This window comes from Anguilla anguilla, chromosome 4, assembly GCF_013347855.1.
Source record: "Anguilla anguilla isolate fAngAng1 chromosome 4, fAngAng1.pri, whole genome shotgun sequence".
NCBI lineage: Eukaryota > Metazoa > Chordata > Actinopteri > Anguilliformes > Anguillidae > Anguilla > Anguilla anguilla.
The window spans coordinates 25,013,919-25,040,596 of NC_049204.1; the positions used below are offsets into that span (position 1 = coordinate 25,013,919).

Here is a 26,678-nt window from a genome sequence, read left to right on the forward strand (position 1 = left end):
TCATATGACTAATTTCAGCACACCAAGTGTTCGAAGAAAATTATACGATGGCTACGATATTTCAATAAAATCATTTTCGCATATGAAAACAAGCAGGCAATCTTAAATAAAACCCTATATAGGCTAAATACTATATCGGTCTTAAAATCAGCACAGAACAATAATGTACATTACCATAGCTGTAATCTCCCCACAGATGGCTAAAATCCAGAATAAAAGCACTCGATCAATTACCGACATCCTGCTCTATAACACAACCAACACTTAAGTAGTCTACAAGCAATTTGCTTCAACTTTAACTCCGCCCTTGTTCTTCGGTACTGCATGGTTTTAATAAAGCCAACAAGGAGTGAGGACCAAATAACATAAAAAAATAGTGCATAAATATAAAAACATGCAGAGCCTTTGACCTAATCAATGTTTGAGGCAGGGAAGAAAGCTTGAGGAGGGAGTGAGAGAAACAGGGATGCAGGGCCGGGATGAGCAGTGAAGTAAATGGGCTGAGCGGTGTAATAAAAGTAGGGCCTATGTTTTTGGTTATAGTCTCTACCTACATACATAGACTTGAAATATAGAATGTTACAGACTGTGTCTTTGGTCACTCACTTTAGCCCCAGACACAGCCATACTACTGTATTGTATTTTTTTTTTTCTTGGAAAATAAATTTACATGTATTCATGCAAACTGTCAAATGGTAAAAACAAATAGTTAAGCAGGTCATTTTCTCTCAGAGTCTTACTAAGGAAACATTAGCATGGTTCTTGCTTCAAGGAGTGGGGTGTCTACTTTCCATCTCCTGAAATTATGCACAGTACAGGCCAAAAGTATTAGGCCACCGGTGTTTTTATTTTTAAATTTAGGTAGAGAATTCAGTTAATTTATGCACATTTATTGAATAACAAACCTAAGCAACCCAAGACCTTCCTAAAATAGCCTCCTTTAGCTTTAATTACAATTAAATTAGTGGAAGTCTATCCAATAATTTGGCAGGTGGGAGTGGGAGGGAGGTGGAGTGGAACTTAGTGACTAAAATGTTATCTATCTTAAGGTTTAAAAAAAAAAAAAAAAAAAACCACAAGTAGCCCAATACCATTGACCTGTAGTATAAGTAAAATAGGCACTAAAGTTGCAACAAATATGACAAAGGAGTTGGGCTTAGATGTGCAGACCCGAGTATGCATATTGAGGCAAGGTTATTCCCAGTGAGAAATTTCAAAGGAGCTTAAGATTTCCAAGTGCTGTATCCAGTACACACTCAGAAGGGTACAGCTGATGGGCAGCAATGTTAACCAGAGAAGATCAGGAAGAAGGATAAAATCAGAGGCAGAAGGCAATTACCTTGTGTCCAGCAGAGGAAACCATCGCAAAACTGCACAGCTACCGGAAGAACTCAATGCTACTAGAGAGTAAAGTTTCCCTGACCACAGTGAAACAGTAACTATGATCTGCTAGTCGTACCTTGCTTACACTGATCAAACATTCATTAACTGAAATATGAAGTACTTAACACAAGAAAAAGTTACAGTATAAACAGTATGTATAAAAAACAATCAAATATCGACTTGCCTTCATTTCTTAAACAATGCCGTTCCTTCAGCTGGGCTGTCAGTGAAATAATGTTACTGTCGGGAGAGAGAGCAGGGAGCCTACCGACAGGTTCACTATGGAAATTCTGTGGTAACGAGATGGTATACATTTTCCTGAGTACTGGTTATTGTGAAAATTCGTAAATTCTTACAATAGTCCACGTTAATGCAGAGCATGCTTTTAAATGTCCCCTAGTTTTTTATGTTTTTCATCTTACCTGATTTTTTGCAATCACTAAATGTCATTTGATTATAGATGCAAAGTACATACTTTACAGTTTCAGCTAATATTTTTAATTATACAAAACTCAAGCTTGTCAGTAAAAGAGTAGTGAAAAACATTTCACATTTCTCACTTTTTATTATTTTATAGACATGGTAGACATTTTTCTCCATGTAAAAATATAATTTATAAAATCCAATACAGTTAACACATAAAATTATAACTTTGAAATCCTATTCTAGGAATAGCTTTTATAAAACATTTGAAAATATTTGGAAAGTTATTAAAAAAAAAAAACCCATTGACCATTCCACAAACAGAATTAAAATAGTTTACCAGCGACAGCGACAGTCGATGTCTGAACCACTGTGAAGAGCACAGTCTTAAATAAAAACATACGACATACCAAACCGTACTAATGAGATGCATTTATAATGCTGGTGTTAGCTGAAGTGATACCCTTCCCTCCGCCCAGAGCAATCACTAGCAGCTAGCAACTGAAAAGACTGCAGAAAGTCAGCCTACAGACACAATTTTTCCACAGCTTGCTTCCTATTCATTGTAAAAACAGTAAACAACTGCTCACCTGAACTCAGAATGAATAGAGCAGCAGAACACCTTGATAAAGGAACATAACAGAGTGAAAGTGTTTGAAGCACTGGTGGGGAAGAGGAGAAGGTGAAGGCTTCCGCTGCTCTCTTAGCAAGAGGCGCCAAATGGAGCAGGAAAAAACGACAAAGTGGTGCTGGAGGTCTTAATTTAGCCTTTCAGGCTCTCAGTGTAAGTGATTGGAAACCACAACAAAAAGCCTTTTCAACCACAAAAGATTTCAGAAGCTAAATAAACGACTTAGTGCACAGGAGATTCCAGCAGATTCTGAAAAAGGGAGGGCTTGTCAGACAGGATACAGGGGCAATAGCCATTGTTTCCTGGACATGTAGGGTCATCATTGGATTGGAGATGAGGGGGAAAATAAAAGCCCCCTAGTGGTGGTGATAAGAATGGAAACTGAGCAAAAGCATCAGCATTTTGGGCTTCAGAGCAGATCACCATTCACAATATATCCATAACCTTCTATCAAACTTGAACAATTTATATTATATTAATATTTTTACTATGAAGAAAAATACCATTATATGGTGAGAGTCACTATGAACTCCCACAAGGACAGTACCAGTACAACGACAGTAAAATCAGAACTGACTGATCTCTTCATCGTACAATTTAAAGCTAACACTTTCAGTTCTTCAGTCTTTTTCTGAACTGACATTTGAAATGAGACATTTGCGCACTGTGACAAAATTTGATTTGGGAGGCAAAGTGTAAATGAAGAGATCTGAAACCTAAAAACGAGCTATTTCACATAAAAGTCATACAGTGTACACTACACAAGCAGTTAAGGATCATACACTGACAAAGAAAGACAAGTTTACAGGGTTCCCTCCCTGTAAAATTGCTCAGGCTATTTCATTAAAACTGACCAGATTCCGCCCTGTAAAATTGCTCAGGCTGTTTCTATTAAAATGTACCGGGTTCCACCCTGTAAAACTGTTCAGGCTATTTAGTTAAAAATTGATCAGTTTCCACCCTGTAAAATTGCTCAAGCAGTTTCTATACAAATTTACCAGGTTCCTCCCTGTAAAACTGCTCAGGCTGTTCCTACACAAATTCGGGCTCTCTGCGGGCATCCTTGGCCACAGCCAGCCTCCCCTTGCACAGGCGAGCCAGCGGCAGGCCCAGGGGGGCCACGGCCGTGTTGTTTGACTGGTTGGTGTTGAGCTGCGCCAGAGAGGAGGCCAGCTCCAGCTCCTGCTCCGCGCCGTCCGCGTCCGGCGGCTCGCCGTCGGGGACAGCCGGGGGGCCGCCGTCGGGGACGGCCGGGGGGCCGCCGTCGGGGACGGCCGGGGGGCCGCCGTCGGGGACAGCCGGGGGGCCGCCGTCGGGGACAGCCGGGGGGCCGTCGTCGGGGGAGTCGGGAAAGTCCACGCTGCCCCTGGGGCTCAGCTGTTCATCATCAGCGCTGGCCTCGCTCTCCTGCTGGGCCTCGCCCTCCGCTTCCTCCAGCTCCGAATCAGAGTCCACAGAGCGCTCACGGGACCCAGAGGAGCCCGGAGAGGTGCCTGAATGAAAAGGGAGAACATCGTTGAACCTCACTTTTTCCCCCAAACACACGGAGCACATGGGAAATATCCTGATGATGAAACTCTGTTCCTTCCTGGTGTGTGTGACTCAATGAAGAGCACGCTCAGGCTCCAGTCAGGGAAAGGGCCGTTGGTAGCCGTCTTTCCCTTGGCTGCGCTGAGGCTTGCGTTCTCACCACAGAGCTCTTCCAGCCTGTCCTCAGCGTCCGGCCTGCCGCGCCTTTCCGAGGCCTCCTGTCCGTCTCCCTCTTCCCTCCTCCCTGCAACGCTGTTGTCCTGAGCAACAGGCATCATGACGACAAACATTAGAATCAATTTACCTCTTTAACTCACACGCAGAAAAATAGTAATAATAAACAAATGAGAAATTATTTGCCTCACTAAATATGTAAATATACATCTTGAAAAGTATGATAAATATATTTCACAGAATTGTATTTGTATAAGATATACTGATGCAATACCTTACTATCAGTAACAATTTTTATTTGGCCACATATAATGAAGTGTTGCAATATCTTCATAAAATATCTTGTTTAAATATATCTTCAGTATATTCATTTTCTATAAGGGGTTGTGAGTTAAAATATGCTCCAGTGCACAGATGAGCAGATGGGTGAAGGGTGAATGTGAGAGTAACATGGGTGGGAGTCGCAGGAGGACTGAAGTCACAGCCTGGTAATACGAGACTCAACCGCATTCATGGCATCCAAGGTGCCACTTCTCAAGTTGCTCAAGCCATCAGATTTCTGGGCTTAAGAGTGCCTCAAGAGTTAAAGGTTGCTGCCCTACAGCCGCACCAAAGCCCCGCCCAGGCGCTGGCTGTGGCACCCACCTGACTGAGACTGCCGGCCTCGGGAGGGAAGATGTCGTGGTAGAAGACGATGAGGGCCTCCACGATGCGGGCCTGGTGCGGGTAGTCCACCAGGGAGGACAGGGACACGGTGGCCCCCGTGGGGCGGGGCCTCATCAGCGTGGGGCCAAACACGATGCCCAGGTTACTGGGGCTCATCTTATTATCCTCCTCCAGCTCTGCAATCCTGGGGGTGGGGGAGGGGCAGGGGGTGGGCAAGGGGGGTGGGCAAGGAGAATAAACTGAACAGTTCAACCACCATCACAGAGGGTGTCGTTCTCATGCATCGATGGTGGGTGTGGCAGCTTGTCATGATTAGGCTTCAGGTGTGAACGGGACGACGGACAGCGTCGGCTCACCTGCGCAGGTGACACACGATGTAGTGCAGGGTAACCACGTTGGCCCAGGGCAGCTCTTTCAGAAGTTCCCGCAGCTTGTCCACCAAGACGCGAACTTCGGGGTCTGTCTCGGGGCCCCGGTCCACCAGTTCGGGCCCCTTCCCCGCCCCCTCCCCCTCGGGGGTCTCGGCCTTCAGGCTGTCCTTGGCCAGACCCATCAGAGTGTGGTAGTGCTGGAAGGGCATGATCGGCTCGGGCAACTGGAGGGCAGCAGAGGGCATGATGGGAAAGAGGAAACAGGAAATGGAAGCTCACAGAACTTAGAGAAATCAGGGCTGTGACCAAATCAGCGCACTTGCCTACTATTGAGTATACAAGTTGCGTAAAAGCTGTATACTAAATAGCAGGTATGAGCACTGATTGAAGCCTCTGAATGAAAAACACGCTTTTAACATGGAACCACATGAATAGAGTTCAATGACATCACACAGCCCTTCGATCTGACTGGTGCATCAGAGGCGTCCTCTAGCGTGGCGAGCGTTGGGAAGATCCGTACCTGTCTGAGGTAGAGTTTGAGCATGTTGCTGATGTCGTGCGGAGAGGCCTGGGAGAGCTCCACCAGCTCCTTGCCGTTCTCAAAGGCCTGGCACAGCTTCTCCACCCGCGTCTTCACCCCGTTCACCCGGTAGATGCCCTGCGCACAGAGAGATTGGATTCATTAATAAGTACATGTAAGGTTTCCTGAGAACATAAGTGTACAAGTATCCCTTACACGGACGTGTTGATATTGTTGTGCAGTTGGTTGTTGGCAATGACTATTGATTTGCATTTAATGTAAATGTCTTGCCAATACCATGCCTGTGGGCGGTCATATCAATGAGACTCATCAGACTGAGAGAGAGAGAGAGAAAGGAGGGAGGGAGGGAGAGGGGGCAGAGAGAGAGAGCGAGAGATCAAGAGTAAGAGGGACAGAAAGATTCAAGAGGGAGGGAGAGAAGGAGGGAGAGGGAAAGAGAGAGAAGGACAGATAAAGTATGGTTCAATCAGGATGCTCTCGGCAAGCCTCTTTGTGGTCAGCCCCCCTTCATTCCCCCACCTTCATCTTCAGAGCCCTCCTCTCGATCTCTAAGATGCACTTCTTGATGATGAAGGGGATTCCCTCGGTGCTGCCCTGGGCTGCCTGGGAGAAGTCCCTGCCGAAGAGCAGCAGCCGGCCCTGCAGCTTCTTATGCCCGCACTGGATGGCCAGCGTCTCCAGACACTTCTTATGACAGGCCAGGAAGCACTGAACGGCCAATGAGACATGCAGGTTAGGCTAACTGACAGGCGGGGGGGGGGGGGGGGCTGGCTGTGAAAGAGCATGCATGTCCAGTCAACCAGCCCCGTGTAACTAAAGGTTCATTAGTAAACACTAAGGAGAGGGTGCTGAGTGTGGAAGTGGTTGTCAGAGGCCTGTGCTTTTACGGAATAACTGACATAATGAAAAGAATCTCACTAAAGACACCTTTGAAACAGTAACAGCAAGCACTAGCAGCCACTTATTTGAATATGCGTCTCAGTTTATCTGCAGATCTCAGGTGCACATAGAGTTACCCTAGCGTGTGAACTGAAATTTAACAGCAAGCTGCCCTGTGGAATGTTGAAGCCGCAGTGCCCCCTGGTGGCCGCCCTCACCTCCTCGCACTCGGCGCCCTGGAAGTACACGTAGCTGTTGCACTCGCGGCACTTCGCGGGCGTGCGCAGTTTGCGCAGCCGGTGCGTCTGCGCCGCCTTGGACAGGCCGATGTTCCGGAAGGGTCCGCTGGGCGCCGTGTTCTCGGGTTCGATGCCGTTCATGCCTGAAAAACGCAACGCAGTCCATCGGTCTGAACGTACCGTCCTGTGCTGTCCCAACACAGCGCCAGTGTCCGAATCAGCGCACGTGCCCACTAATGAGTATATAAGCTGTACACAAGCGTCAGCGTCATTTTATAATAAACACAATGCAGCAAGCAGCTGGGAGGGTTTGAGACAGCAAAAACTATATCTCTCTGTCACCCTCTGCTTAATTCACATTATTGCAGTTAATACTGTATACCATAGTCACTTGTAAAAGATATAGGTAGCCAAGCACCAATTTTTCTACAGCTATATTGTATTTGAATATTTTCATGTCAAAACTGTTATGTTACATAGCTAGATGTGCTGCTAGAAACTTTTCACAGATTCAACAAACTGATGTTTTTTTTTTTTTTTTTTCAAATTTCATCCTAAAACTTTTACAATGCCCTTTTTAATGAGAGTTAGCATGTATGGATTTTAATGACTTCTCAATCGATTAACACTATAGTCAAATCCAAGCAACGATGAGACCCAAGTCTAATTAAGTGCACTTGCTTTTGCACCCATTTCACCTTTCAACCTTTAAATGTCAAACTCAGTCGAGTGCATTTTACACCTTGACTAAGCGGATCACACCAAAAGGCGAGAAACCGTCACCATGGAGCTGCAAACTTCAACAGTCAAGCACTGTGAACAGCTTCATGTAAGCATTAGAGCTGATCGCAGCGATGATCATCGCGATGATGATCTTACCGTAAAATCGCACCTAATTCAGCAGATACGAATCAGTGGTTCAGTTCAACAAGGAGCACACAGGCCTCGTAAAGGCCTGAAATGTGACGGGCTGACGTGTCTGGTTCTCCTCTCTGCTCCTCTGAGAGCCAGGAGAGCCAGAGGAGAGCGAGGGAGGCCTGTCTCAGGACTCACTCTGCTCAAAGGAAGCCACGTTCCCGTCCTTCTCTTCCAGGTCCTCGTTGGACGACATGGTCCCGGTGGAGGAAGTCCGCGGTATCTTCCTGACGTCCCCTGCAACACAGGCCACGCCACCGAGGTCACCACGGATCCCCTAGACCTGAAACTCCTGCTGTGACTAACGCTAAAGCTAACGTTAATGCTAACGCTAACGCATCGACGGAAAGCGGGTTTTCGCTGCGCGGGTGTCAGCAGCCCGCTGGCCGTGCGGCGGGGTACCTGTGCTGGTGGAGGGGGACTCCAGGCCGCTGCCCCCGCCCGCGCTCTCAGTGTCGCTCTGCGTCGTGGGCCAGGACTTGTGAGACTGGTGACCTCGTACTGCGACACAAAAACCAGAAACACGTCTCAGAGCGAGGCGAAGAAGCGCCACAGGAGAGGAGGAGAGCACACGTGGGGTGCGCGCATGCAGGACGACAACCGCTGATCTCTCACCCTTCCTCTGCTTATGGCTGGAGACTCCATCTCCGGAGGCCGCCTCCCCCGAGGTGGGCGGGGCCTCGGCGGCGCTCTGACGGTCCGTGTTGAAGCTGTCGTGACGCACTCTGCCAGACTGCCTGACTCAGACAAAGCAAACAAACCCCCCCCACATTAATAATCCCATTAATAACCACACGGTCCACACCAGAGAGAGACCGGGTTCCCACTCAAAGTAATCAATGTGTGGAACAGGTTGCCAGGTCACATAGTAGAGGCAGAAACTCAAGAGGCGATTTTCAAGCCTAGGCTTGATACAGCGTTAGATTCTATAGTCTGTAGGTAATCACAGCACTGATTTAGTCAGGAAAATAGCGAGCATGTTGGGCTGAATGGCCTGTTCTCATCATTATGCCATGTTATGTTAAATTTATGAAAAATGCAAAAACGGCAAAACAGTGAAACTCCCGGGTTTGGACTTGCAGACGGCTGCCGACGGGCACTCACTGGGCGGAGGAGGCAGAGTAGGGTTCGAATTTGTAGCGGGCCTTGGGCTCCTCGGGCAAGCGCAGGTCCTTGACGTGAGCGGCGTACTGCTGGCCGAGGTCGTACAGCTTGCTGCTCTCGCACAGGGTCTGGTAGTGCACCGGCAGCGCCACCGTCTGCATGTGCATGATCTGGTTGTACGATATGGTGGCCTGTGAAGGAGAGGGAGCCAATCAGAGGTGGGTTTAGTTGAGCTGAGTGGCCTGTGCTTGTCACCACTTTCTCCCCTATGTTCTTATGATAGCGGTCAGGGGGAGGTTTAACGCAAAGAGGGCTGCTGTTCCCCTTAGATTCTTGGGGACGTGTCGCCATGGATACTTGCCGATCGCAGGGTCTGATCGCTCTGCTTGATCACTTCCTGGATCTGCCGCAGGACGTTGACCTTCACGTGCTCCTGCTCCTGTTGCTGGGTGACGGCGTCGGCGATGCATGTGCGATACGTAGCCTCCGCTTCCTCAGCCTGGTGGGGAGGGGGGTGGGGGGTGCAATACAGGAAGGGAGAGCATGCACGTGAAAGACACTAATCAATAAATCAATGTTTCTTTAAAAACAACTTGAGCGTTATTCATCGATTATGCAGTTGACAACAGTGTTGTGGTTTTGATTGCTGATTTATTACGTATGTCAGCGGTCCCCAGTTACGTGTTATGGACGGCCAAGAGTACGCTGGTTTTCTTTCCAACCACTACACCTGCTGATTTCACCAACTAGTTCCCTCGCCTCTGGTAGATATGTTAATGAGTAAAACCAGCAGATGTAGTGATTGGTAGAAATGAAAACCTGCATACTTTTGGTCCTCCATGGCATACGATTGGGCAACACTGTTTTATGCAAATGAGTGTTTTTATCAATATTGCGGCAATGCGTGACCACGTCAATAAAGCATACATGAATAAATCACATTTCACCGTATAGAATCACACACTGAACAGGGAAATCCTAAACTCCCATTCCAGCGGCTGAACCTTCCACATCAGGGCGCAAATGCTCGGATACCGGCCAATCAGAGAACGGGACGCAGGGTCAGCTGACCTTGCCGCGGGCCTCCTCCTCCAGCCGCCGTTTCTTGTCCAGGGACTTGGTGACGGAGCTGCCGCCGTCCTCCTCGGCCCGGCTGGTGACGCTCTTGGCCTTGTCGTACTCCTCACAGCGCGTCACGTAGAACTGCCGGGCCTTCCGCAGGTTACTCTCCGCGTCCAGCTGCGCAGAGGACGCACGTGCACACACACACACACAAGTTATTTCACGTATGCGGCGCACAGACTGAATAAAAGCATGTGAATAAAGCACATCGCGCGCTATTACACGCGGGACAGAAACACACACAGGCAGGCGGGTACACGAGCCCTCCTGGGCTGCACACCCACCAGCTTCCTCTTCTCTCTCTGCCACTGCTCCTTTATCTCTTTGCGCTTCTTCTCGTGCTCCAGCCGCCGCTGCGTCAGGGGCTGCAGGGACACAGACAAACCGCCAACACCTCCATCAGCCTGAGTCTTCAGCCTAACCCCTGCCACCGCCCCCCCAACACCCCCGTCAATCTGAGTCTTCAGCCTACCGCCGCCCCCCCCCCGCCTGCCCCCCCAACACCCCCTGCCAGCCTAGCACACTTTGCAAAAGATTTGTTGCAACATGATTTACCGTTTACCCTGGCCTAAAGACATGGAGGAAGAATACTAGGAAGGAACCAGAGTCCTTCTCCTCTGGTCAGCTCAGAGTGTGCATGTACACAAATACAAAAAATATTTGTGCCACCGTTCCTCTAGCCTCCTCAGATGCACTTACTTGCAGGCTGTTTCTGATAAAGGCGTAACTGTGAAAGCACTGGAGACTGAGTGTGGCGTAGCGTACCTGCAGGAAGGTCTGGTTGTGCAGAGTGCTTGCCGCCTGCTGGACCCCCAGACTCTGCTCCAGGTCCTGCTCCAGGGCCAGGCAGTAGATGGACAGGAAGGGCATGTGGGGCTGGGGGGAAAAGGGAGGGGGGGGGGTTGGGGAAGTTACTGCAGGGACAAGGGCACATACACTCACCCCACACTGCCCTAAAATGGCCTTTAGAAAGTCTGGCGCTTCCACTCCGGTCTTTTCTGGATTCTTCCAGAAAGGCTTACCTGCGCGATGCTCTGCTTGCAGGTGTGATACAGCCTCGTTAGGCCCTTGGCAAACTCCGTCTCTGCACAGCGAGAGAGAGACACGTGGGATGAAACTCGCAGATCCTCACTTTCGTACGCTTAGTTTATTTCACTTCTCGTTGCGCGAAGCAGATAGAAAATGGCACAGCGTTACATAACCCCCTCCTCAGGACTGCCACTTCCGCTGCTCTGGCTCAGTTACAGCAGCAGCGTGACCGTTCCTGTTTGTCATCAACATCCTGGTTTCGGCTAAATGGAATTTCTCCACCAGCGACGAATGGCTCGACCTTACGTGCGAAATTATGTTCAGCAGTGTGGCGATGGCCTACCCAGCGCGATCCTCTTCTCCACGTAACTGGTCAGGTCCTTCATGTATTTGGCGATGGTCTTGGCGTAGCTGAGCGCGGAGTCCACCCCTCCTTCACTGCCCTGGAGAATGACGTCCACCTCTTCAGCGCTCAGGACTGAACACACACAGACACACAGACAGACCAGCGGAGACACCTAGTTACATACAGACATGTTCTGATAGTTCTGATAGAGAGCAGCAGTGAAAAGATGAGCTCCTAAATATTTATCAAATTTTCCGTTTTTTTACGAGAAAATGTTTGATTTGTGATCAATAATTTTGCATAAATGTTTCTGAGTAATCAGAGAAGAAAATGGAGACATTTAAAATACTAAAACCTTATGTATAAAAAATTAATCATTATCATTAAAGAAATACCATTTAAAAGGCTGTTTAAAATCAGGCATGAAGGGGGACAGCAAAGTGACAGTTGAAATGACAGTTGGACCTGAGCCAACAGCAGCAGCAGCAGCAGCAGCAAACAGCTGCCACAAATGTACTGATCCCAACTCCTGCCAGCCAATCAGAACCCACAGCCCTACCAGCAGTAGGATTTCAAATTCAATACTCTGATTTAATTTCAGCTAAGGCAAAAAAAAAAAAGCAGCATAAAGACAAAGTCCTGAGGAGTTTCCCAGAGACCCAGGTGTCAGACTTCCTGGGCCAGAAGAGAACAGGGTCAAGTGCAACCTACTGTTCTTTACACACTACCCCACTGCACACAGCCCTCTGCCAGACCTATCCCAAAATAAAAAAATAGCATCAGCAAAGGCAGACAGATCTCTGTAATGGAGGACTCAAACAGCAGTAATGCCATGTTAACAGTGAACATATACCACACTGGCACAGTCATGGTGCAGGGCTCAGAGGGCAGTCTAGAGCAGCTTGAGCTCAACTTTCAGTACCTCAAACAACAGGCAGAGAAGCACAAACAAGAGCCAGAGTACAAGACCCTGAGCCTGAACCCAGATCCCCTGCCCGTGAAGTACCCCCTCCTGCCCACTGCACCCCCAGTTCCCCAAAAGTATACAGCAGCATCAGGACCCTGAGAGACAGCCTGGCAGTGCTGGAGCAGGAGTTCACGCACTTCAGGGAGGAAACTCTGGCTAACTGTAGCAGCCACACACTGCAGGCTAACAGTGAGGTACCCAGCCTCCTCAGACAGCACAGGTGTGAGATGCAGGAGCTGCGAGCTGCCATGAGACACCAGGAGGAGGACAACCAGGCCCTACAGACAGAGCTCCACAGAGTGAAAGAGGAGCTGGCCAAGGCTGACCAGCACAGCCAGAACCTGCAGCGAGACACGGAGGGACTCAAACATACTCGGTACAGCATCCAACACAAACCCACACACACACACACACACACACACACACGCGACCTCCCCCAGTGCTAACACACACACTGCCCCACCCACACACACCCTCTGTAAAACACCCCTGTACCAAAGGTGGCCAGAATTCAGGGGGCATTATCATCTGGTACAAAGGGGAACTCGCTACTTACTTTTCTCCACAGAGAAGAGGTCAGATCCACATTTGGATTCAGATTAAAAAGGGGATAACACAACTCAGCTCAGTATGTCTCTGCCAGCCATAAATTAAGAGAGGGTGTGGACTAAACAGTACTGTACATGATATCATCTGTGTCCATTATTAATACTTAAAGGTTCATAAATTGTTATATCACAAACTAAATGTGTGCGTGTATAAGTGTGTGTATCTATATCTGCATATAAGAATGGGGGTTTTTACTTTTAGTTTTTTCTTCTCGTTTGGTTGTAGGGGTCTGTTTGTCATTTTGTATGTCCCATTGCTTTTGCAATGCAAGTTTACTTGTCAAGCAAATAAAGCACGGGAGGGGGGAGAGAGCTAGAGAGAGAGAGCGGGAGAGAGCGGGAGGGAGAGGGAGAGGATGCCCCCTACCGAAGCCCTGCAGGTCATCCTTCATTAGCGTGCAGTCTGGCCCCTGGCCCGCCACTCCTCCATGCAGGTTCTCCATGCTCTGGAAGGACAGGGAGGAGGGTCAAAGGTCAGGGCCGCATCACGCTCGCACAGCTCACCTGAGTTTGACTGACAGGTTGTGTCAGATGCCCGATAATGGAACCTTTATTACATTAGCCGGAACCTTCCTCTGAGCAACGACCCATGGTGAAGGACACACTGTGGAGCGCTCAAGCATGTCCACTCTCAATGTCCTACATATATCACACCTTATGTAGCTCCCAAGAGCATGTGTCAGTAATAAACTACTCATCAGTCTGAAGTCTATGAAATACAACATATGGGGAGGGGAAAGGCATGAACGTTGCAAAACTATCTACACCAGTGGTGCCCAATCAAGTGTCATGGAGGGCCGAGAGTATGCAGGTTTTCATTCCAACCAATCACTTCACCTGCTCATTTCACTATTAAGTATCCTTCCTATCTGTCTGAAGGCATGCAAATTAGCGAAATCATCAGGTGTAGTGATTGGTTTGATAGAAAACCTGCATACTCTCGGCCCTCTGTGGCACGACTGGGCACCATAAATCTACACTTTCGGCACCGTCAGAGCAGAGCATAAACCTGAGGGTGCTTAGAGGAGCAGCCCTTAGAGGAATCTGCAGTCTGATTAAGTTCAGTTGGAAGTGACTGAACAGCTGCAAGCCTCCTGTACCAGCTTCAGGCACATTATGTATCTCTAAAGGTACCAGTGGTGAGCACTGGGTCCACGGCTGACTCAAACAGCTGAAAAGTGTCTGTACATCCCGTCGTGGTTAATAACGGTGATGAGCCGCGGCTGGCAGGGCCTGGGCCCAGGCCTCGGGCGGCCTGTTATCTGGAGACAGACAGGCTGGGTTTAGCCGAGGCTCTGACAGGGGGCAGGAGAGCCCAGATAAAGACACGCTGTGTCACCGACAGGAAGCCATCCTGCTAATATCAGCCCAGAGTGCGCACATGTACACACACACACACACACACACACACACACACACACACACACACACAAGCACGCGTGCACTCACGCGCACGCACACGCACACGCACACATACACACACACACACTCACCCTGCTCTTCTCTGAGGGCAGCAGGGACAGAAGGGTACTGCTGTCCACCTCCCCCATCAGCAGCTCTGAAACACTGAGAAAGGGAGAGAGAGAGGGAAAGAGAGGGAGAGAGAGAGGAGAAAGAGAGGAGAGGAGAGAGGGAGAGGAACGGGGAGAGAGAGAAGATAGGGGGAGAGAAGAGAGAGGATAAGCCAGGAGACAGATAGGGTGGTGAGACAGCTACACAATGACACTTGACAACTAATTTACTTTTATCCCCTTTCCTTTCAGAAGTAATCTGTGTCAGTCGCTCCGGATAAGAGCTTCTGCCATACACTGAAAATGAAAGAAATAAAAATGCTATGTAATGTAAATGTACACTTCAGTCTGGACAAGGCTGATAATAATCCCATTACCAGGAAGCCAATATTCCAGGAATCCAACATAATTCCAGGAAGCCAATATTAGAGCAAATCGAAGAAAAGAGACACAAATTCATGAAGGAACTTCAGCACTTCCTGTACAAGCTGTCATCAGAGATTAAAGGACAGTATGAAGACCTTCAAGCTAAACTACTCAAAACATCACCAGAGTAAAGCCAAGCACATGATCAGGGCAGATGACTCAGTCCACCACACTTCCAAACGGGTCCGCTGTAGCACTCACAGGGAAGATCTCAGCTACCAATCCAACGGGTCGGCACCTCCGGAACCCTAATTCCTCCACGTCCAGTTTGGGCCACCCCTGCCCTCGCCCATCCCTACCTCCAGGTCGCTCGCTCCCCTCCCATAAACCCGGTCCGTCTGCGCTGCTCTGTCTGATACTCACGGGCACACACCAGGAAGCTGCCCGACTCACTACCCACACAATGTGCCCAGGCTGTGTGTGCTTTCACTGTCCCACTTCCCCATTTCCTCCCCTACGCACGTAATTATACTCGCTAGCACACCTATTACATACACCGACATACACCTACACGTGTACATACGTTTAGCATGAAAAGCTGTGGGCGCATCTTTGACTTCATTTCTGTTTCCAGAAACGCTACCACTTCTCATCTGAAGGAATCTCTCCCTTTGTCTGTGTGCAAGAACTTAACACTACATGCTGCTTACATCAGACACCACTGCTGCCTGTTTCAAGGTAGCAATATTTTCTTAAATAGAAATAAAACACTCCATGGAGGCATTACCCTTTCTAAGTCCCTGTTGGTGAGTTTGCCAGACCCAAAAATTGTCCCCCTCATCAACATTTACTTAAAACGGGACTTGTAAACTCACAAGAACTCACCCACAAACAGATACTTACAACAATAATGAATACTATTAGAAGGTGCACTTGTACAACAATGTATGTAATTCTTCACCACAGATCATAGTCTGTGTTGTGCACTCAATGACTGTGAGGTGAAAACCACTCCTGCACTTCCTGTTTACGTGAGTCCTCCTTCTGTCAGTGCGTGTCAGACTTCTCCTTCCTCTTCTGTGCCCGTAAGGTGTGATACGCATCGACACCGCGGAGCGACCTGAACCAATCGCTTCCACTGCACCCCGTGCCGCTCAACGTGCACCAGCCTCCATGGGGCACCGGCCTCGCCCGCAGTCTACAGCGGGGCGCGAGGACTCGGCACGCGGGCGCTCGCGTTTCCGGGGTCACATGACGCGCCGCGGCACAGGCGGTTTGGAGGCGCTCACCTGCTGCTGAAGGCCACTGCGATGGTCTCGATGGCCTTCTCGAAGGCCTTCTTGTCCGCGTCGTTGTTCGCCTCGTAGTGGAATCCTGAAACCACAGGGATTCTTAAATGCATCCGGGGCGGACCGTTCACAGCCAGAACAACTCACAGTTAATTTAGAGCGGAAAGATTCACTGCAGTCAGACGTGATTGGACATTTAGCAATGCCCTTAATGTCAATGTCTCTCAGTGGTGAACAGGCATGATCAGGAGGGATTTTCCATTATGAGCAGACAATGCTCTTCTTAGTCAATCCAAACTGTTGCACTGAGGGTCCTGTTGAGCACTGGAGAACTTGACTGATTGGATGCTTACTATCATTATAAATACAGACACAACACAAGCCTAGTACTGGGACTGAATTGTTACTGAAAAGTGATACATTCCTGAGAGGGTACAACCATCCATACAAAAAATATTGCTGGGGTGGTTAGATTGAGTTTATAAAATATAAACACAGCATCAGTGTGGGCTCCTGGGTGGTGTAGCAGGCTCAAACGCAGGTTCTTGATGCAGTGACACACTCCACAGACCACTATCTAATGTGGACAGTGAAGCAGACCTACGGAGGGAGGGTAGCGACTAACAGTGCTTCCCTGCTTCACTGCACAACAGTGACACCTCTGGTCAAAGAGGGACATGCAGTCGGCTTGTACCAGCTGAACATGAAGGAACCACAGTTGTGCTAACCTGGCATGGCTGTACAAGTGAAAAGATTCTGCGTGCGGCAGACTTCTGGTACGTGGTGTTACTGTGAACTCACTCTGTCAGAGGAACTACAAGTTTTCTCAAAGGCATCATGCACATGAAAGGCTGAGTCATTTTATTACTTTTTAAAACAAATAAAGTTATTTACTCTAGCTAGTGGAAAAAGTGATGTTAATCATTTCTGAATCTCATCTTCATGCATGACCCACTGCACTCCAGATAACATGAAGCTCAAATTTTACATCATCAACGCTACACATTATAATTAAAAGAATTAGCTATGGGAACAGTAGAATGGGATCTAGAATATTCCAGGAGGAACATTTCAGCCCACCTGCAAAAATGAATGCACCGCTGATTGCAAACAGCCACAGGTGCACATTCTTTTAGGCATTAAACTCCAGAGGAGGGAAGAGGATATCAAATTTCACATGCCAGTACAGCCCACATTCAGATCTCCATTCGCTATGCAAATACAAGATGGCACAATTCTTTAGGGCCAAACAAGGGTTAATCAGATCTACTGCTGTTTTCCATCACATGCATTTCCCCGAGTAGAACAAGTTGAACCCACATGAAAGACACGTTTCCTGGAGTTCAGGCAACAACATCCTATAATCACAACACTGCAGAACAGTGCATTCATAGCTTTTTTAGATTCACAGCACGAGGACGCTGATAACTTCACGTGTCATTGTGAACATGTGAGAAACTGAGCCAACTGAGACCTGCCCTAATGTCCATGCCATCTGTGAGTGACAGTGGAGTACAGACCGGTCTGTGAGTGACAGTGGAGTACAGACCGGTCTGTAAGTGACAGAGGAGTACAGACCAGTCTGTGAGTGACAGAGGAGTACAGACCGGTCTGTGAGTGACAGTGGAGTACAGACCGGTCTGTGAGTGACAGTGGAGTACAGACCAATCTGTGAGTGACAATGGAGTACAAACCGGTCTCCTGTAGAGAGGCTTACCTTTGACCATGGAGATGAGCTTGCCGGCTGCGGTGAGCGTTTCCATGGTGTTGAGCAGGGGGTAGGTGCTGATCACCTGCCGCAGGATCCGCAGAACCTCGCCCAGGCACTCATGGGCCACAGGCCGGCGGTTCTCCTGCGTGTCTGCAAGAACACGCGTGTAAGTACACACGCCAGTCAGGCAGCAAGCACGCACCAAAAAGGGTCAGAATCTGCCGCTGTGTGTGTGTGTGTGCGCGAGTGTGCATGTATACGTTTGTGTGTGCGCATGTGTTTGTGTATGTGTATGTGTGTGTGTGTGTGTGCGCGTGCGTGTGCGTGTATGTGCGCGCGTGCCTGCTTGTGAGGACCTGATGGTATCAATTCTGCCCCCCCCGCAAGGAGCACAGCATGTGTTAAGGTGATAAGCATATTTGTGAGGATGTGTTCGACAGCCTAAGTCAGTGAACTGCATTCTTTCACAGTCTGAAGTGTACTTCTGCCTGCTTCTTCTGCCTGCTCTCCGCTCTGACTCAGTGACTCAGAGAAGCCCAGGCCAGACGAGCATCCGCCCAGCGACACCCCGGGCCCTGACCTGGCTGCCCCAGGCAGGGTGAGAGACAGAGGGGGCGGAGCTGTGCAAACCAGCGTGGTTCAGAAAGAGTGGCGTTAGCACATTGGTGCTTTACCTTAGAAGAGTATATTACACATGTCTACTAACTGACTGAGCCCCACACATACCCGTTAAGTCGCTCTGGACCAGAGCAACTGCTAAAAGCCTCAAAGCGAGTGTAAATCTCAGGCTTTCACCAGTCCCTATGAAGCCAGGACCTTTCAACTGAAACAGCATACGTCTGGCGTAACTGTAAACTTTTACAATAAAATTTCAGTCCAAAAGGGGCATACAAACACAAGCGTGCCTGCGCAGTCACACACACACACACACACACGCACACATGAAATCATGCCCCATTCTCAATACCAAGAAGCCCCTTTGTAGTCACAGCCGCATATTTTTTAACTTCAACGGACTGCCAAAGGAATCTGATTCGGTATTTCGGTAACATAAACAATGAAGATGATAGAAACCTTGTTTTGAGTGGGAAGGCAGCGCACTTCCCGCTGCTATACAGGACTGAGGGCATGAGACACCCCTGTAGAGGTCCCGTCTCCCTCAGAAGGCCATCGAAAGCCAGGAGCTACGGCGTCTCCTGCACTGGCTTTAAGGGATACCTCATTACTTCAGCTACCTTCAGACAGTAAAACACAAGAGCTCCAAACTTTGTGGGTGTCACTTCATCACAGGGGAAGTACGCAACAAGGCCTTGCATTTTCAGTTCAAATCAAAACACAAAACGCAACTACTTGTTTCGCTTCAGTTTAGAATGTTCTCTCAGAAACATTTTACCATGACAACTCGTCAGCTGCACTCTCTGCCTTGCAAAATAGTAAATAATGCGTAACTAACAAGCAGCCAAAAAACATCCAGTACACATGACCTAAGCTCTGTATCCTTTTCCAAGCTTCCCCATCACTCTGTGTTGAAACACTGCTTAACTGGTGTCTATATCTTAACTCATCAGTTCAGCTTAACAGAAATGCATGGGAATCCATCTCATCTTAAAGAGTTACGTTTCATGCCATGCTATGGGATAGTTGGCTGAACTGAACTAAAATCAGCAGATTATCAGTAGCTACGCCACATCAGATGCTCCAGCAAATAACAGCGGGCAACGAACCCAGGCAAGCACAGGGCAGCAGGGGGGGCAGCAGCCTCACCCTTATCAGAGCACCCAACAGCCAGGCCGTCTGGGGAACGTAAACAGGAAGCGCTCTTGACGAACTGCCACACTGACAGGAAGTGCTGTTGTCTCAAACCCCCGCCCTCCTGATTCGCTTTCACAACTCCAGAAGAGGAGGGTTACGAACTGCTTCCCGAAACTTTATTACAACATGCTGCTCTCAAACTCTCCAACAGCAGACCCCTTACCTTAATATATACACTTCATCACGAGTGCGGTAAAGTGCCAAGATGCGCACAAATGGCTAAAACGTGAAGGACAGCTTTTTTTTTATGCATTCGCTACAAAAAGCCCCCTGACTACTAGTCACCATGGTTACTTGCCATGTTATTTGACAGAGGTGTCCATGCTTGCAGTTTACACAAGACTTGCAAAACAAGACAGAAGTATACAGTGACTAACATGACACTATAGTAGGATCTTTAATGTGGCTGTAGTGGCTTTGGTTTGTGTGCACAGATTTGTCAAAGTCGCCTGTATTATACTTGTACTTTTTTTTGCCCCTTTGGCCAAGGTGAAACAGCAGTCAGATCTAGCTGTCAATTGGGGAAGTGACATCGCCGTATGTTGCACTGAAAGGCGCTAAACGGGAGAGGTTAAACTGTGTTTTCTGTGAGCTCGGGACGCCTGAGATTGGTCACATGCTCACTAGATGACTGCTTTCAGCGCTGGGGTGTGACCGACGTGCAATCTGCTGCCAAACCATCTGAGGCGCCGTCTCGCTTCCTCTCTCTGCCGTGCCCCCCGACCACCCCTTGAGCAAATCCTGCCCCGCCCTTCACCCCCTCAAACCCAGCGCGGGCAGCTGGGGTGGCATGTGACGGCACACCGGCGCGTACGCACGCAGGCCGAGGTCTACGGGACCGCATGAGCCGAAACGCAGAGGCCTCCATTACATTCACACGCGCTCACGTCGCTCAGCTGGCCCACACCGCACTGGAGAGTGTGAAAAGCAGGAAACCCATCGGGGTCTCAGAACGCAAAAGCAGTTTCAGACAAATAAGGCTGAGTGGCAACAGGTGCCCGCATTCTGATGAAGTTTTGGCACGGCTGAACCGTCAAAGCTACAGCTGGGCTAAAACTTTAATTGCACTAATTTAGTCGGGAAAATGGCGAGCATCGTCCGGGCTGAATGGCCAGTTCTCACCATTATGTAATGTAATGTTATGTAATGTAATGTAATGTAATGTTATGTAATGTAATGTTGTTATGTTATGTTATGTTATGTTGTTATGTTATGTTGTTATGTGATGTTATGTTCATTTTGGAGTGTTATACGAAGCGTGTGGGTCTTTCTTTCCTTCTCGGGTCCTCACCTTCCCCGAGCACCACGTCCTTGAGCTTCTCCACGGCCTCGGCGAAGCGCGCCACGTCGTGCAGCAGGGCGGGGATGTCCTCCACCTCGATGGCGGCAGGCTCCGGGCTCTCGGCGGTGGGGCTGGGGGCGGTGGCGGCTCCCCTGCCCAGGCCCTTGTTGTAGACCCAGGACTGGAGGGGGAACCCGGCGGCGCTGGCGTGCCGGCTCAACGCCGTGGGGCGCCTGAGCGTGGCCACGGGGGAGGGGCAGCCCCCCGGCCTCCCCGGCTGGCCGGACGGCCCTCCCGGGAAAGAGAAGGGGTCCAGGAGGCCGGAGGACGAAGGAGGCGAGGAGGAGCAGGAGGCGGCGGCAGCAGCCGCATCGACAGCATCCCGGCTAGGCTGCTCCTGGAGAACGGAAAGCTGGGTTACGCAGAGAGGAGGGAACGGGAAGAGACAATGGGAATGGGAATAGGGGTGGTGAGATAGGAATGGAACATACATTACTGTAGTTACAGAGGCTCTACGGTGGTTATGACTTCACTCAAACTTCAACGTACCGAGTTGAGCCACATGATTCATTGACTCCCAAACCGGTGAATGGATTAATCTAGTTTTCAGTAGGCTAAACTGGCTGTCAAAAAGATCTAGGGCTGACCAGGGCTCTAAACAAACATTTTTCCCAAGAAGCTGAAGAATTATTTTGCAGCATCCCAATTAGTAGATGTGCTTCTAAATTACATTTCCAGTTAGCACACATCAATTTTCAGGAGCAGATCCTAAAATGGGAGCACTGTAGGGCCCTGTCGACTGAATTTTAGTCTTTACATAAAGTAAGTCTTTACATCGACAGTGCCCCAGTATTCATTTGTGAGTTCCTCCCCCCCTAGGCCCTGCCCAGCTGTGTGAACTGAGGTGGGTGGATGCCAGGTTGCTTGAAGCTGTAGCCCCTTTGTGGACTGAGCTTCTCCAAGCTGTAGTCCCTCATCAGTTGAACTCCCGGCTCGGTGACTAAGAAACTGAGTCAACTAACAATAACGCAATGAATCCTTTAAAAATGGCCCTTTATTATCCAATAGCAAATAATACGATGCACTGGTGAAATAAATATAAAAAATTCCAGGAGAAAGGCCACCAGGACTGGATCTGAGGACTCAGGAACCCAAATGAGGTGAAACAAGACCAGGTCAAAACCTAGTATATGGCTGGACAGTGTATTGGTGTAACGTCATAACTCGGCCGACCAATGGTGTAACTTCATCACTCAGTGACTCAGTCACAGACATTCGTGTTTATAGGGCTGACCTGCTGTTGCGGTCCAGCCAAAAATGGCAACATGAAATGGAATGAGCTGGAAACAGAAGATCATAACATTTTAGCCAAACACCCTCTACCTCAGTTTGCAGTGCCTTGCAATTTAGCTTCTCTAAACCTCTCCCAGTATCTGTAACATTCATATGCTATAAGTACACTTGCCATTGACCACATCAATCAACCCTTTATCAAGGGATGTGGCACATTGCTAGTACGAGCAAGCCTGAACCTTCTGTGTGCAATAAACTGTCCAACCTACAGTCCCCAAGCACTGATCCAAGCACCCACTCCGCCCCGTCTAAAACAGCCAAGCTAAACAGAAAACAAAACATTAAGGTGAGAAACAGAACAGTGGCCTCAGCCAGTGGTGTATGAAGAAGGCCCTGTAGGTTAACAACTCTTTGCTACTATAGCGCAGACATAGAACAACACAAAACAGTTCTGTCTGTAAAAACCCACCCCCAACCTTGTAAACAGAAAACAACAAAACTGAAGCACTATCCAGTCAGCAAATCTAGCTTAGATGGAGAGCCAGGAAAAACAAGCTCATTCTTTCAACCTCCCCCATGAAGATTATCACATCAAATCAATAATCGTCAAAAAACACATCCACAGTGCATGCCTGGAAAGTCCTATTCCATTCTTGTTCAAAACAAATGATTATGTCAGAGGAGGGATATCTTGTGTAAGAAGACACAAAGAAATCATGTGATGTCAAAATACAATTCTCAACTCTCAATCTGCAAGACTGAAAAGCCACAATATGGGGAACTTGCATCACAACAACCACCAGCCCATGTATTGGGAACTATACACAGGAAGTGCTCAGTGTTGACTTCCTGTATGTGGTGGTTGGGTAGCAACCAATGACGTCAAAAGAACCAGACTGTCAATGTAGCCTGAGATGAGATTACCAAACTGGCTTACAAAGCCAGAAAAACTAAAACAAAAACATACCATTCTTTTAGGCACCACTGGGAAGAAGTATGCTGCTGATAGTAAACAAATTGTGTATTGTCTGTAAAACTGTTGGAATCACATTGAGAATACTTTATTGTATATTTTCTTTTGCATGACAAGACTTGAGCACATTAGAATCTTGTTATAGGTTATCAACCTGGCCCACGCGAAGACATTAGTTTGGTCAGTATTTTTTTACAGAGTAAAAATGAATAATAAATATAATTGTTCACAAATATAAAAGATGAAAAGAGATGGTATTGATTTCTGAACTTAGCTAACTTTGCCCATCTTGGCATAATTCCTGTCCAAGGTTATTTTCTCCTCTTGTCCTATGAGACTGCGTTAAAAAACAAAACATCGGGATTTATTAGAAATTATTATTATTATTATAAGCGGACGGTAATTGAGAAATGAAAGTGGTGCATTAAGTTGGTCAGTGAGAGCTCTCAGTAGAGGCCGCAATTTACAGAAAATTCACACTAGCACACCTTGCCCCATAGATGTCGCTAAGGAGACCCCTAAAACACCTGCTGTTCTCGCTGTTTGACAACTCTGGGCAAGGCTCAGAAAGAAAGCCCTGCACCTAGCACAGCACTATACATCTTCAGAGGCTCTGAAATTGCACTCTGCAATTCATGAGTGTTCTGTCATCCCAGTTCAGAGCAAACATCGTTCTCATCCAGTTTTATACATCAGGTTTTGCAGATACCGCATCACAAGCAGATGTTACTACAATGGTCTTGTGGCTTGCATGTGCACAGGATCATCAACGGGTCTGTCTGCTAACCTAAACCTCTCATTTCCGTATTTAACGTTTCATGTGTTGTATGTACGTACATTGATAAAACGTTTAAAAAGGACACATTAAGAGCAGTCATTATTCTAGATAGGGGCATGGATGGACACAGAAAATAACGACGCAACTGTTTTGACATCAAATATTATGAATCTCGATAAAACTTCTTCAATATTCTGAAACTGTAACACTGCCTTCCTTGTATGGGGTTTTCTGTTTATTAACTGGCAGCCAACCTTGAACGAGGTAGACCAAGACCATCGCTTTATTCCATTTTATTCAAAGGGCTATGTGCATAGCTACGTAGGTAATACCTAGGAGGAGATGGTATATTATATATGTTGTCATTCTTAAAATGAAAAAAAAAAGTAATTTAAGCGACTGGATCGCCTAAATTCAGATTCTGAAATAAAACCTACTGAACTGGAACAACCTAATAATCATCATGTAGTCTGATTACACAACAGAGTACTCAATTTTTTTTAAAACTAATTTACTAACAGATCAATTTAGGAACATAGCATAACTTACCTGCTTCAGCCAGATGTTAGGTTTATTTGGCAACAGGTCCAGTTTGCTTTTTGCTTTAGTCCCATTTTTCTTAACCCTGTGGCCGGTTGCATACGGACTGTAGCTGGATTTACCACATGCTCCACGCTTCAACATGTTTGCACAACGTGTGCACTAATACCGTAAGTCGTAACGCAACGTATGAATTAGATTTAAGTTCGCCAGCTTTTCCGTGTGTTTGAAACTTCAATGAACCGCATAGCTAACGTTAGCCAGCTAGACAGCTAACAAGTTGGCGAATTAGCTAGTCAGATATTATCCAGAGAGGCATTTGTTTCAGTTTTTCCCTTCAAAAATAAACACATTTATTCAAGTAATGTAACGCGCCAAAAAGGCTCCACAAGGCATCTCTTGCTGTGCGTATTTCTGAATGTCTTATTCCTGTAGCAGCGTAGTTTAAACCGAAGCTCACAAAGTTTGTCTAACGTCACATAAATCAAATGTAACGTTAGAGTTGACGTTCCAAAGAATGAGTATGCTGCGCAGCTATATTTACATAAATTAGTAATACGCAATAGTTGCCTAGTTTGGTGTCATTGGTTGCATATACAGATTAAAGGAACACCAAACCAAAACAAACAAAACGCAGCAACAACTAATTAATCGCTTCCTCCCAGCACTGCCCAGAACTTGAATGACTGACAGCGTGCTAACTAGCTGGCCAGCAGAAGCCACCGCAGAAATTTTGCAATCTCTCACAAACGGTCTTTTCGACACCAGGCAGCTCGGTCGGAAATGAATTTGCTAGCTACTAGCTTGTAGTGAAAGGAAAGATGTAACTTACTGATGAGTTGTGGGGTGCGGGGCTTCCTGCTCGACTCTTCTTCGTAGGCGTTTTTATCAGTTCCCTTTTCTTTTTAGTGAACATATTAAAATTGATATTATTTATCCTTAATAATTTCCGTTCATACCTCCCAACGACCTGAACATATTCACTTCTACTTCTTCGTGGCTCCCTCCCACATCAAACCCGTGCATCAACCACGTTGACAGTCCCAGTCCTTTCCTGTCGCATTGCACTGGATACCCATTCAATGCCATTCACATAAGTCAGTGCAGCATCCGCTGTTTTTCAAAGACGAGAAAAAAAGTTTCAAAGGGGCAACCTTTCGATTCATGTGGTGTGCGAGATAGACTAGCTACCTTACTACATTGGGACTACATACACTTTAATGCAAACAAAGCCAGTAACGAAAATAATGAACTCAAGAACCGAATACATTTTCAAGGCTCCCGTAGCTGAAGCTGTCGGCGTCTCAGGGAGTTGTCAAGTCTAATCAAACTGCCTACGCTAAAAAAAACTGTCATCATGGTTAGTAAATCCCTATGCAAACACTTGGGTCAACACCGATTTCAGGCTAATGGTCGCATTACATTCATACAGTCATACATCTCCCGGTCCATCGTAGGCTATAGTAGCAAACATTTGAAAGTTGGCTAATGGAAATCTGTTTTCGTTCCGCGGACAGCGTTTTTTTTACCAGGTTAGAGTTTCGCGCGTGTTGTGACGAGTGGAGCGCGTGCACGAGGTGGGAGTCGAATTCTAGCAGAGAGTCGGATTTCGGCACAACAACCCCACTCCCTAAGTTTGATTCTGCAACTCAATTCCCATCTCTGGACAGCTGAAAAGGACAACCTTGTGTTACGTGGCCTGCCAACCGCTGTAGTTAACACGTGCGTTTTGGCAGGCTAAACTACTGCATGTCTTTGTTTACATGCCGGTGTCACAAGCATTCCCATTACCCATTGGCCTTCTCAATAGGTGCCATACTGGTGTGTTTACTAAAGGCCTCTGACCATGCACACTTAAGGTGCTCATTAGGGCTATTTTGGCTTGCTACCCCAGCCTTGAGGATACCTCTGTGCTGGTTGCAAGACCAACCTCGGGCCCATTCAGTCAGTGGGATTGCAGCTTCCTGGGCATCGTTTAAACAGGTTTGTATGGACTCACTGGGAGATAATTTCTCAGCAGCTTCATGGAGCTTGCCCTGTGCCTTTGTCAGCTTCTTAGTCATTCCCCCCCCCCCCCCCATGTTTGTTCATTGGGCTACCTTACATGCTAGTCTGTTTACTACAAAAGTACCCGGAACCCATCATTTGTACCAGAGCATTGTTCTGCATCATTCCCAGAGCCAATCAGAGAAGCG

At 47.8% G+C, this 26,678-nt stretch overlaps 1 protein-coding gene across 5 annotated transcripts; it reads right to left on the reverse strand.

The window, feature by feature from the left end:
* Nucleotides 1–1,855: 1,855 nt before the first annotated feature.
* On the reverse strand, nucleotides 1,856–25,582 carry arhgap45b (Rho GTPase activating protein 45b). Of its 5 annotated transcripts, none has more exons than XM_035412166.1 (23): nucleotides 25,316–25,582; nucleotides 20,909–21,311; nucleotides 17,812–17,955; nucleotides 16,095–16,179; nucleotides 14,422–14,494; nucleotides 13,296–13,374; nucleotides 11,351–11,485; nucleotides 11,001–11,062; nucleotides 10,744–10,854; nucleotides 10,263–10,343; nucleotides 9,928–10,095; nucleotides 9,218–9,355; nucleotides 8,857–9,047; nucleotides 8,368–8,489; nucleotides 8,155–8,253; nucleotides 7,891–7,989; nucleotides 6,817–6,980; nucleotides 6,239–6,427; nucleotides 5,699–5,836; nucleotides 5,164–5,402; nucleotides 4,787–4,991; nucleotides 4,128–4,227; nucleotides 1,856–3,930 (listed from the first exon to the last, which is right to left on the reverse strand). In XM_035412166.1, the coding sequence occupies exons 1-23, from the start codon at nucleotides 25,397–25,399 to the stop codon at nucleotides 3,470–3,472; spliced, it is 3,570 nt and encodes a 1,189-aa protein (XP_035268057.1). In that variant the 5' UTR covers nucleotides 25,400–25,582; the 3' UTR covers nucleotides 1,856–3,469. The 5 variants fall into 5 exon arrangements, with proteins under 5 accessions (XP_035268057.1, XP_035268058.1, XP_035268056.1 ...); XM_035412167.1 differs by having other exon boundaries at nucleotides 20,909–21,296; nucleotides 25,316–25,581; XM_035412165.1 differs by lacking the exon at nucleotides 25,316–25,582 and adding an exon at nucleotides 24,493–25,271 and having other exon boundaries at nucleotides 20,909–21,296.
* Between the last annotated feature and the right edge of the window lie 1,096 nt (nucleotides 25,583–26,678).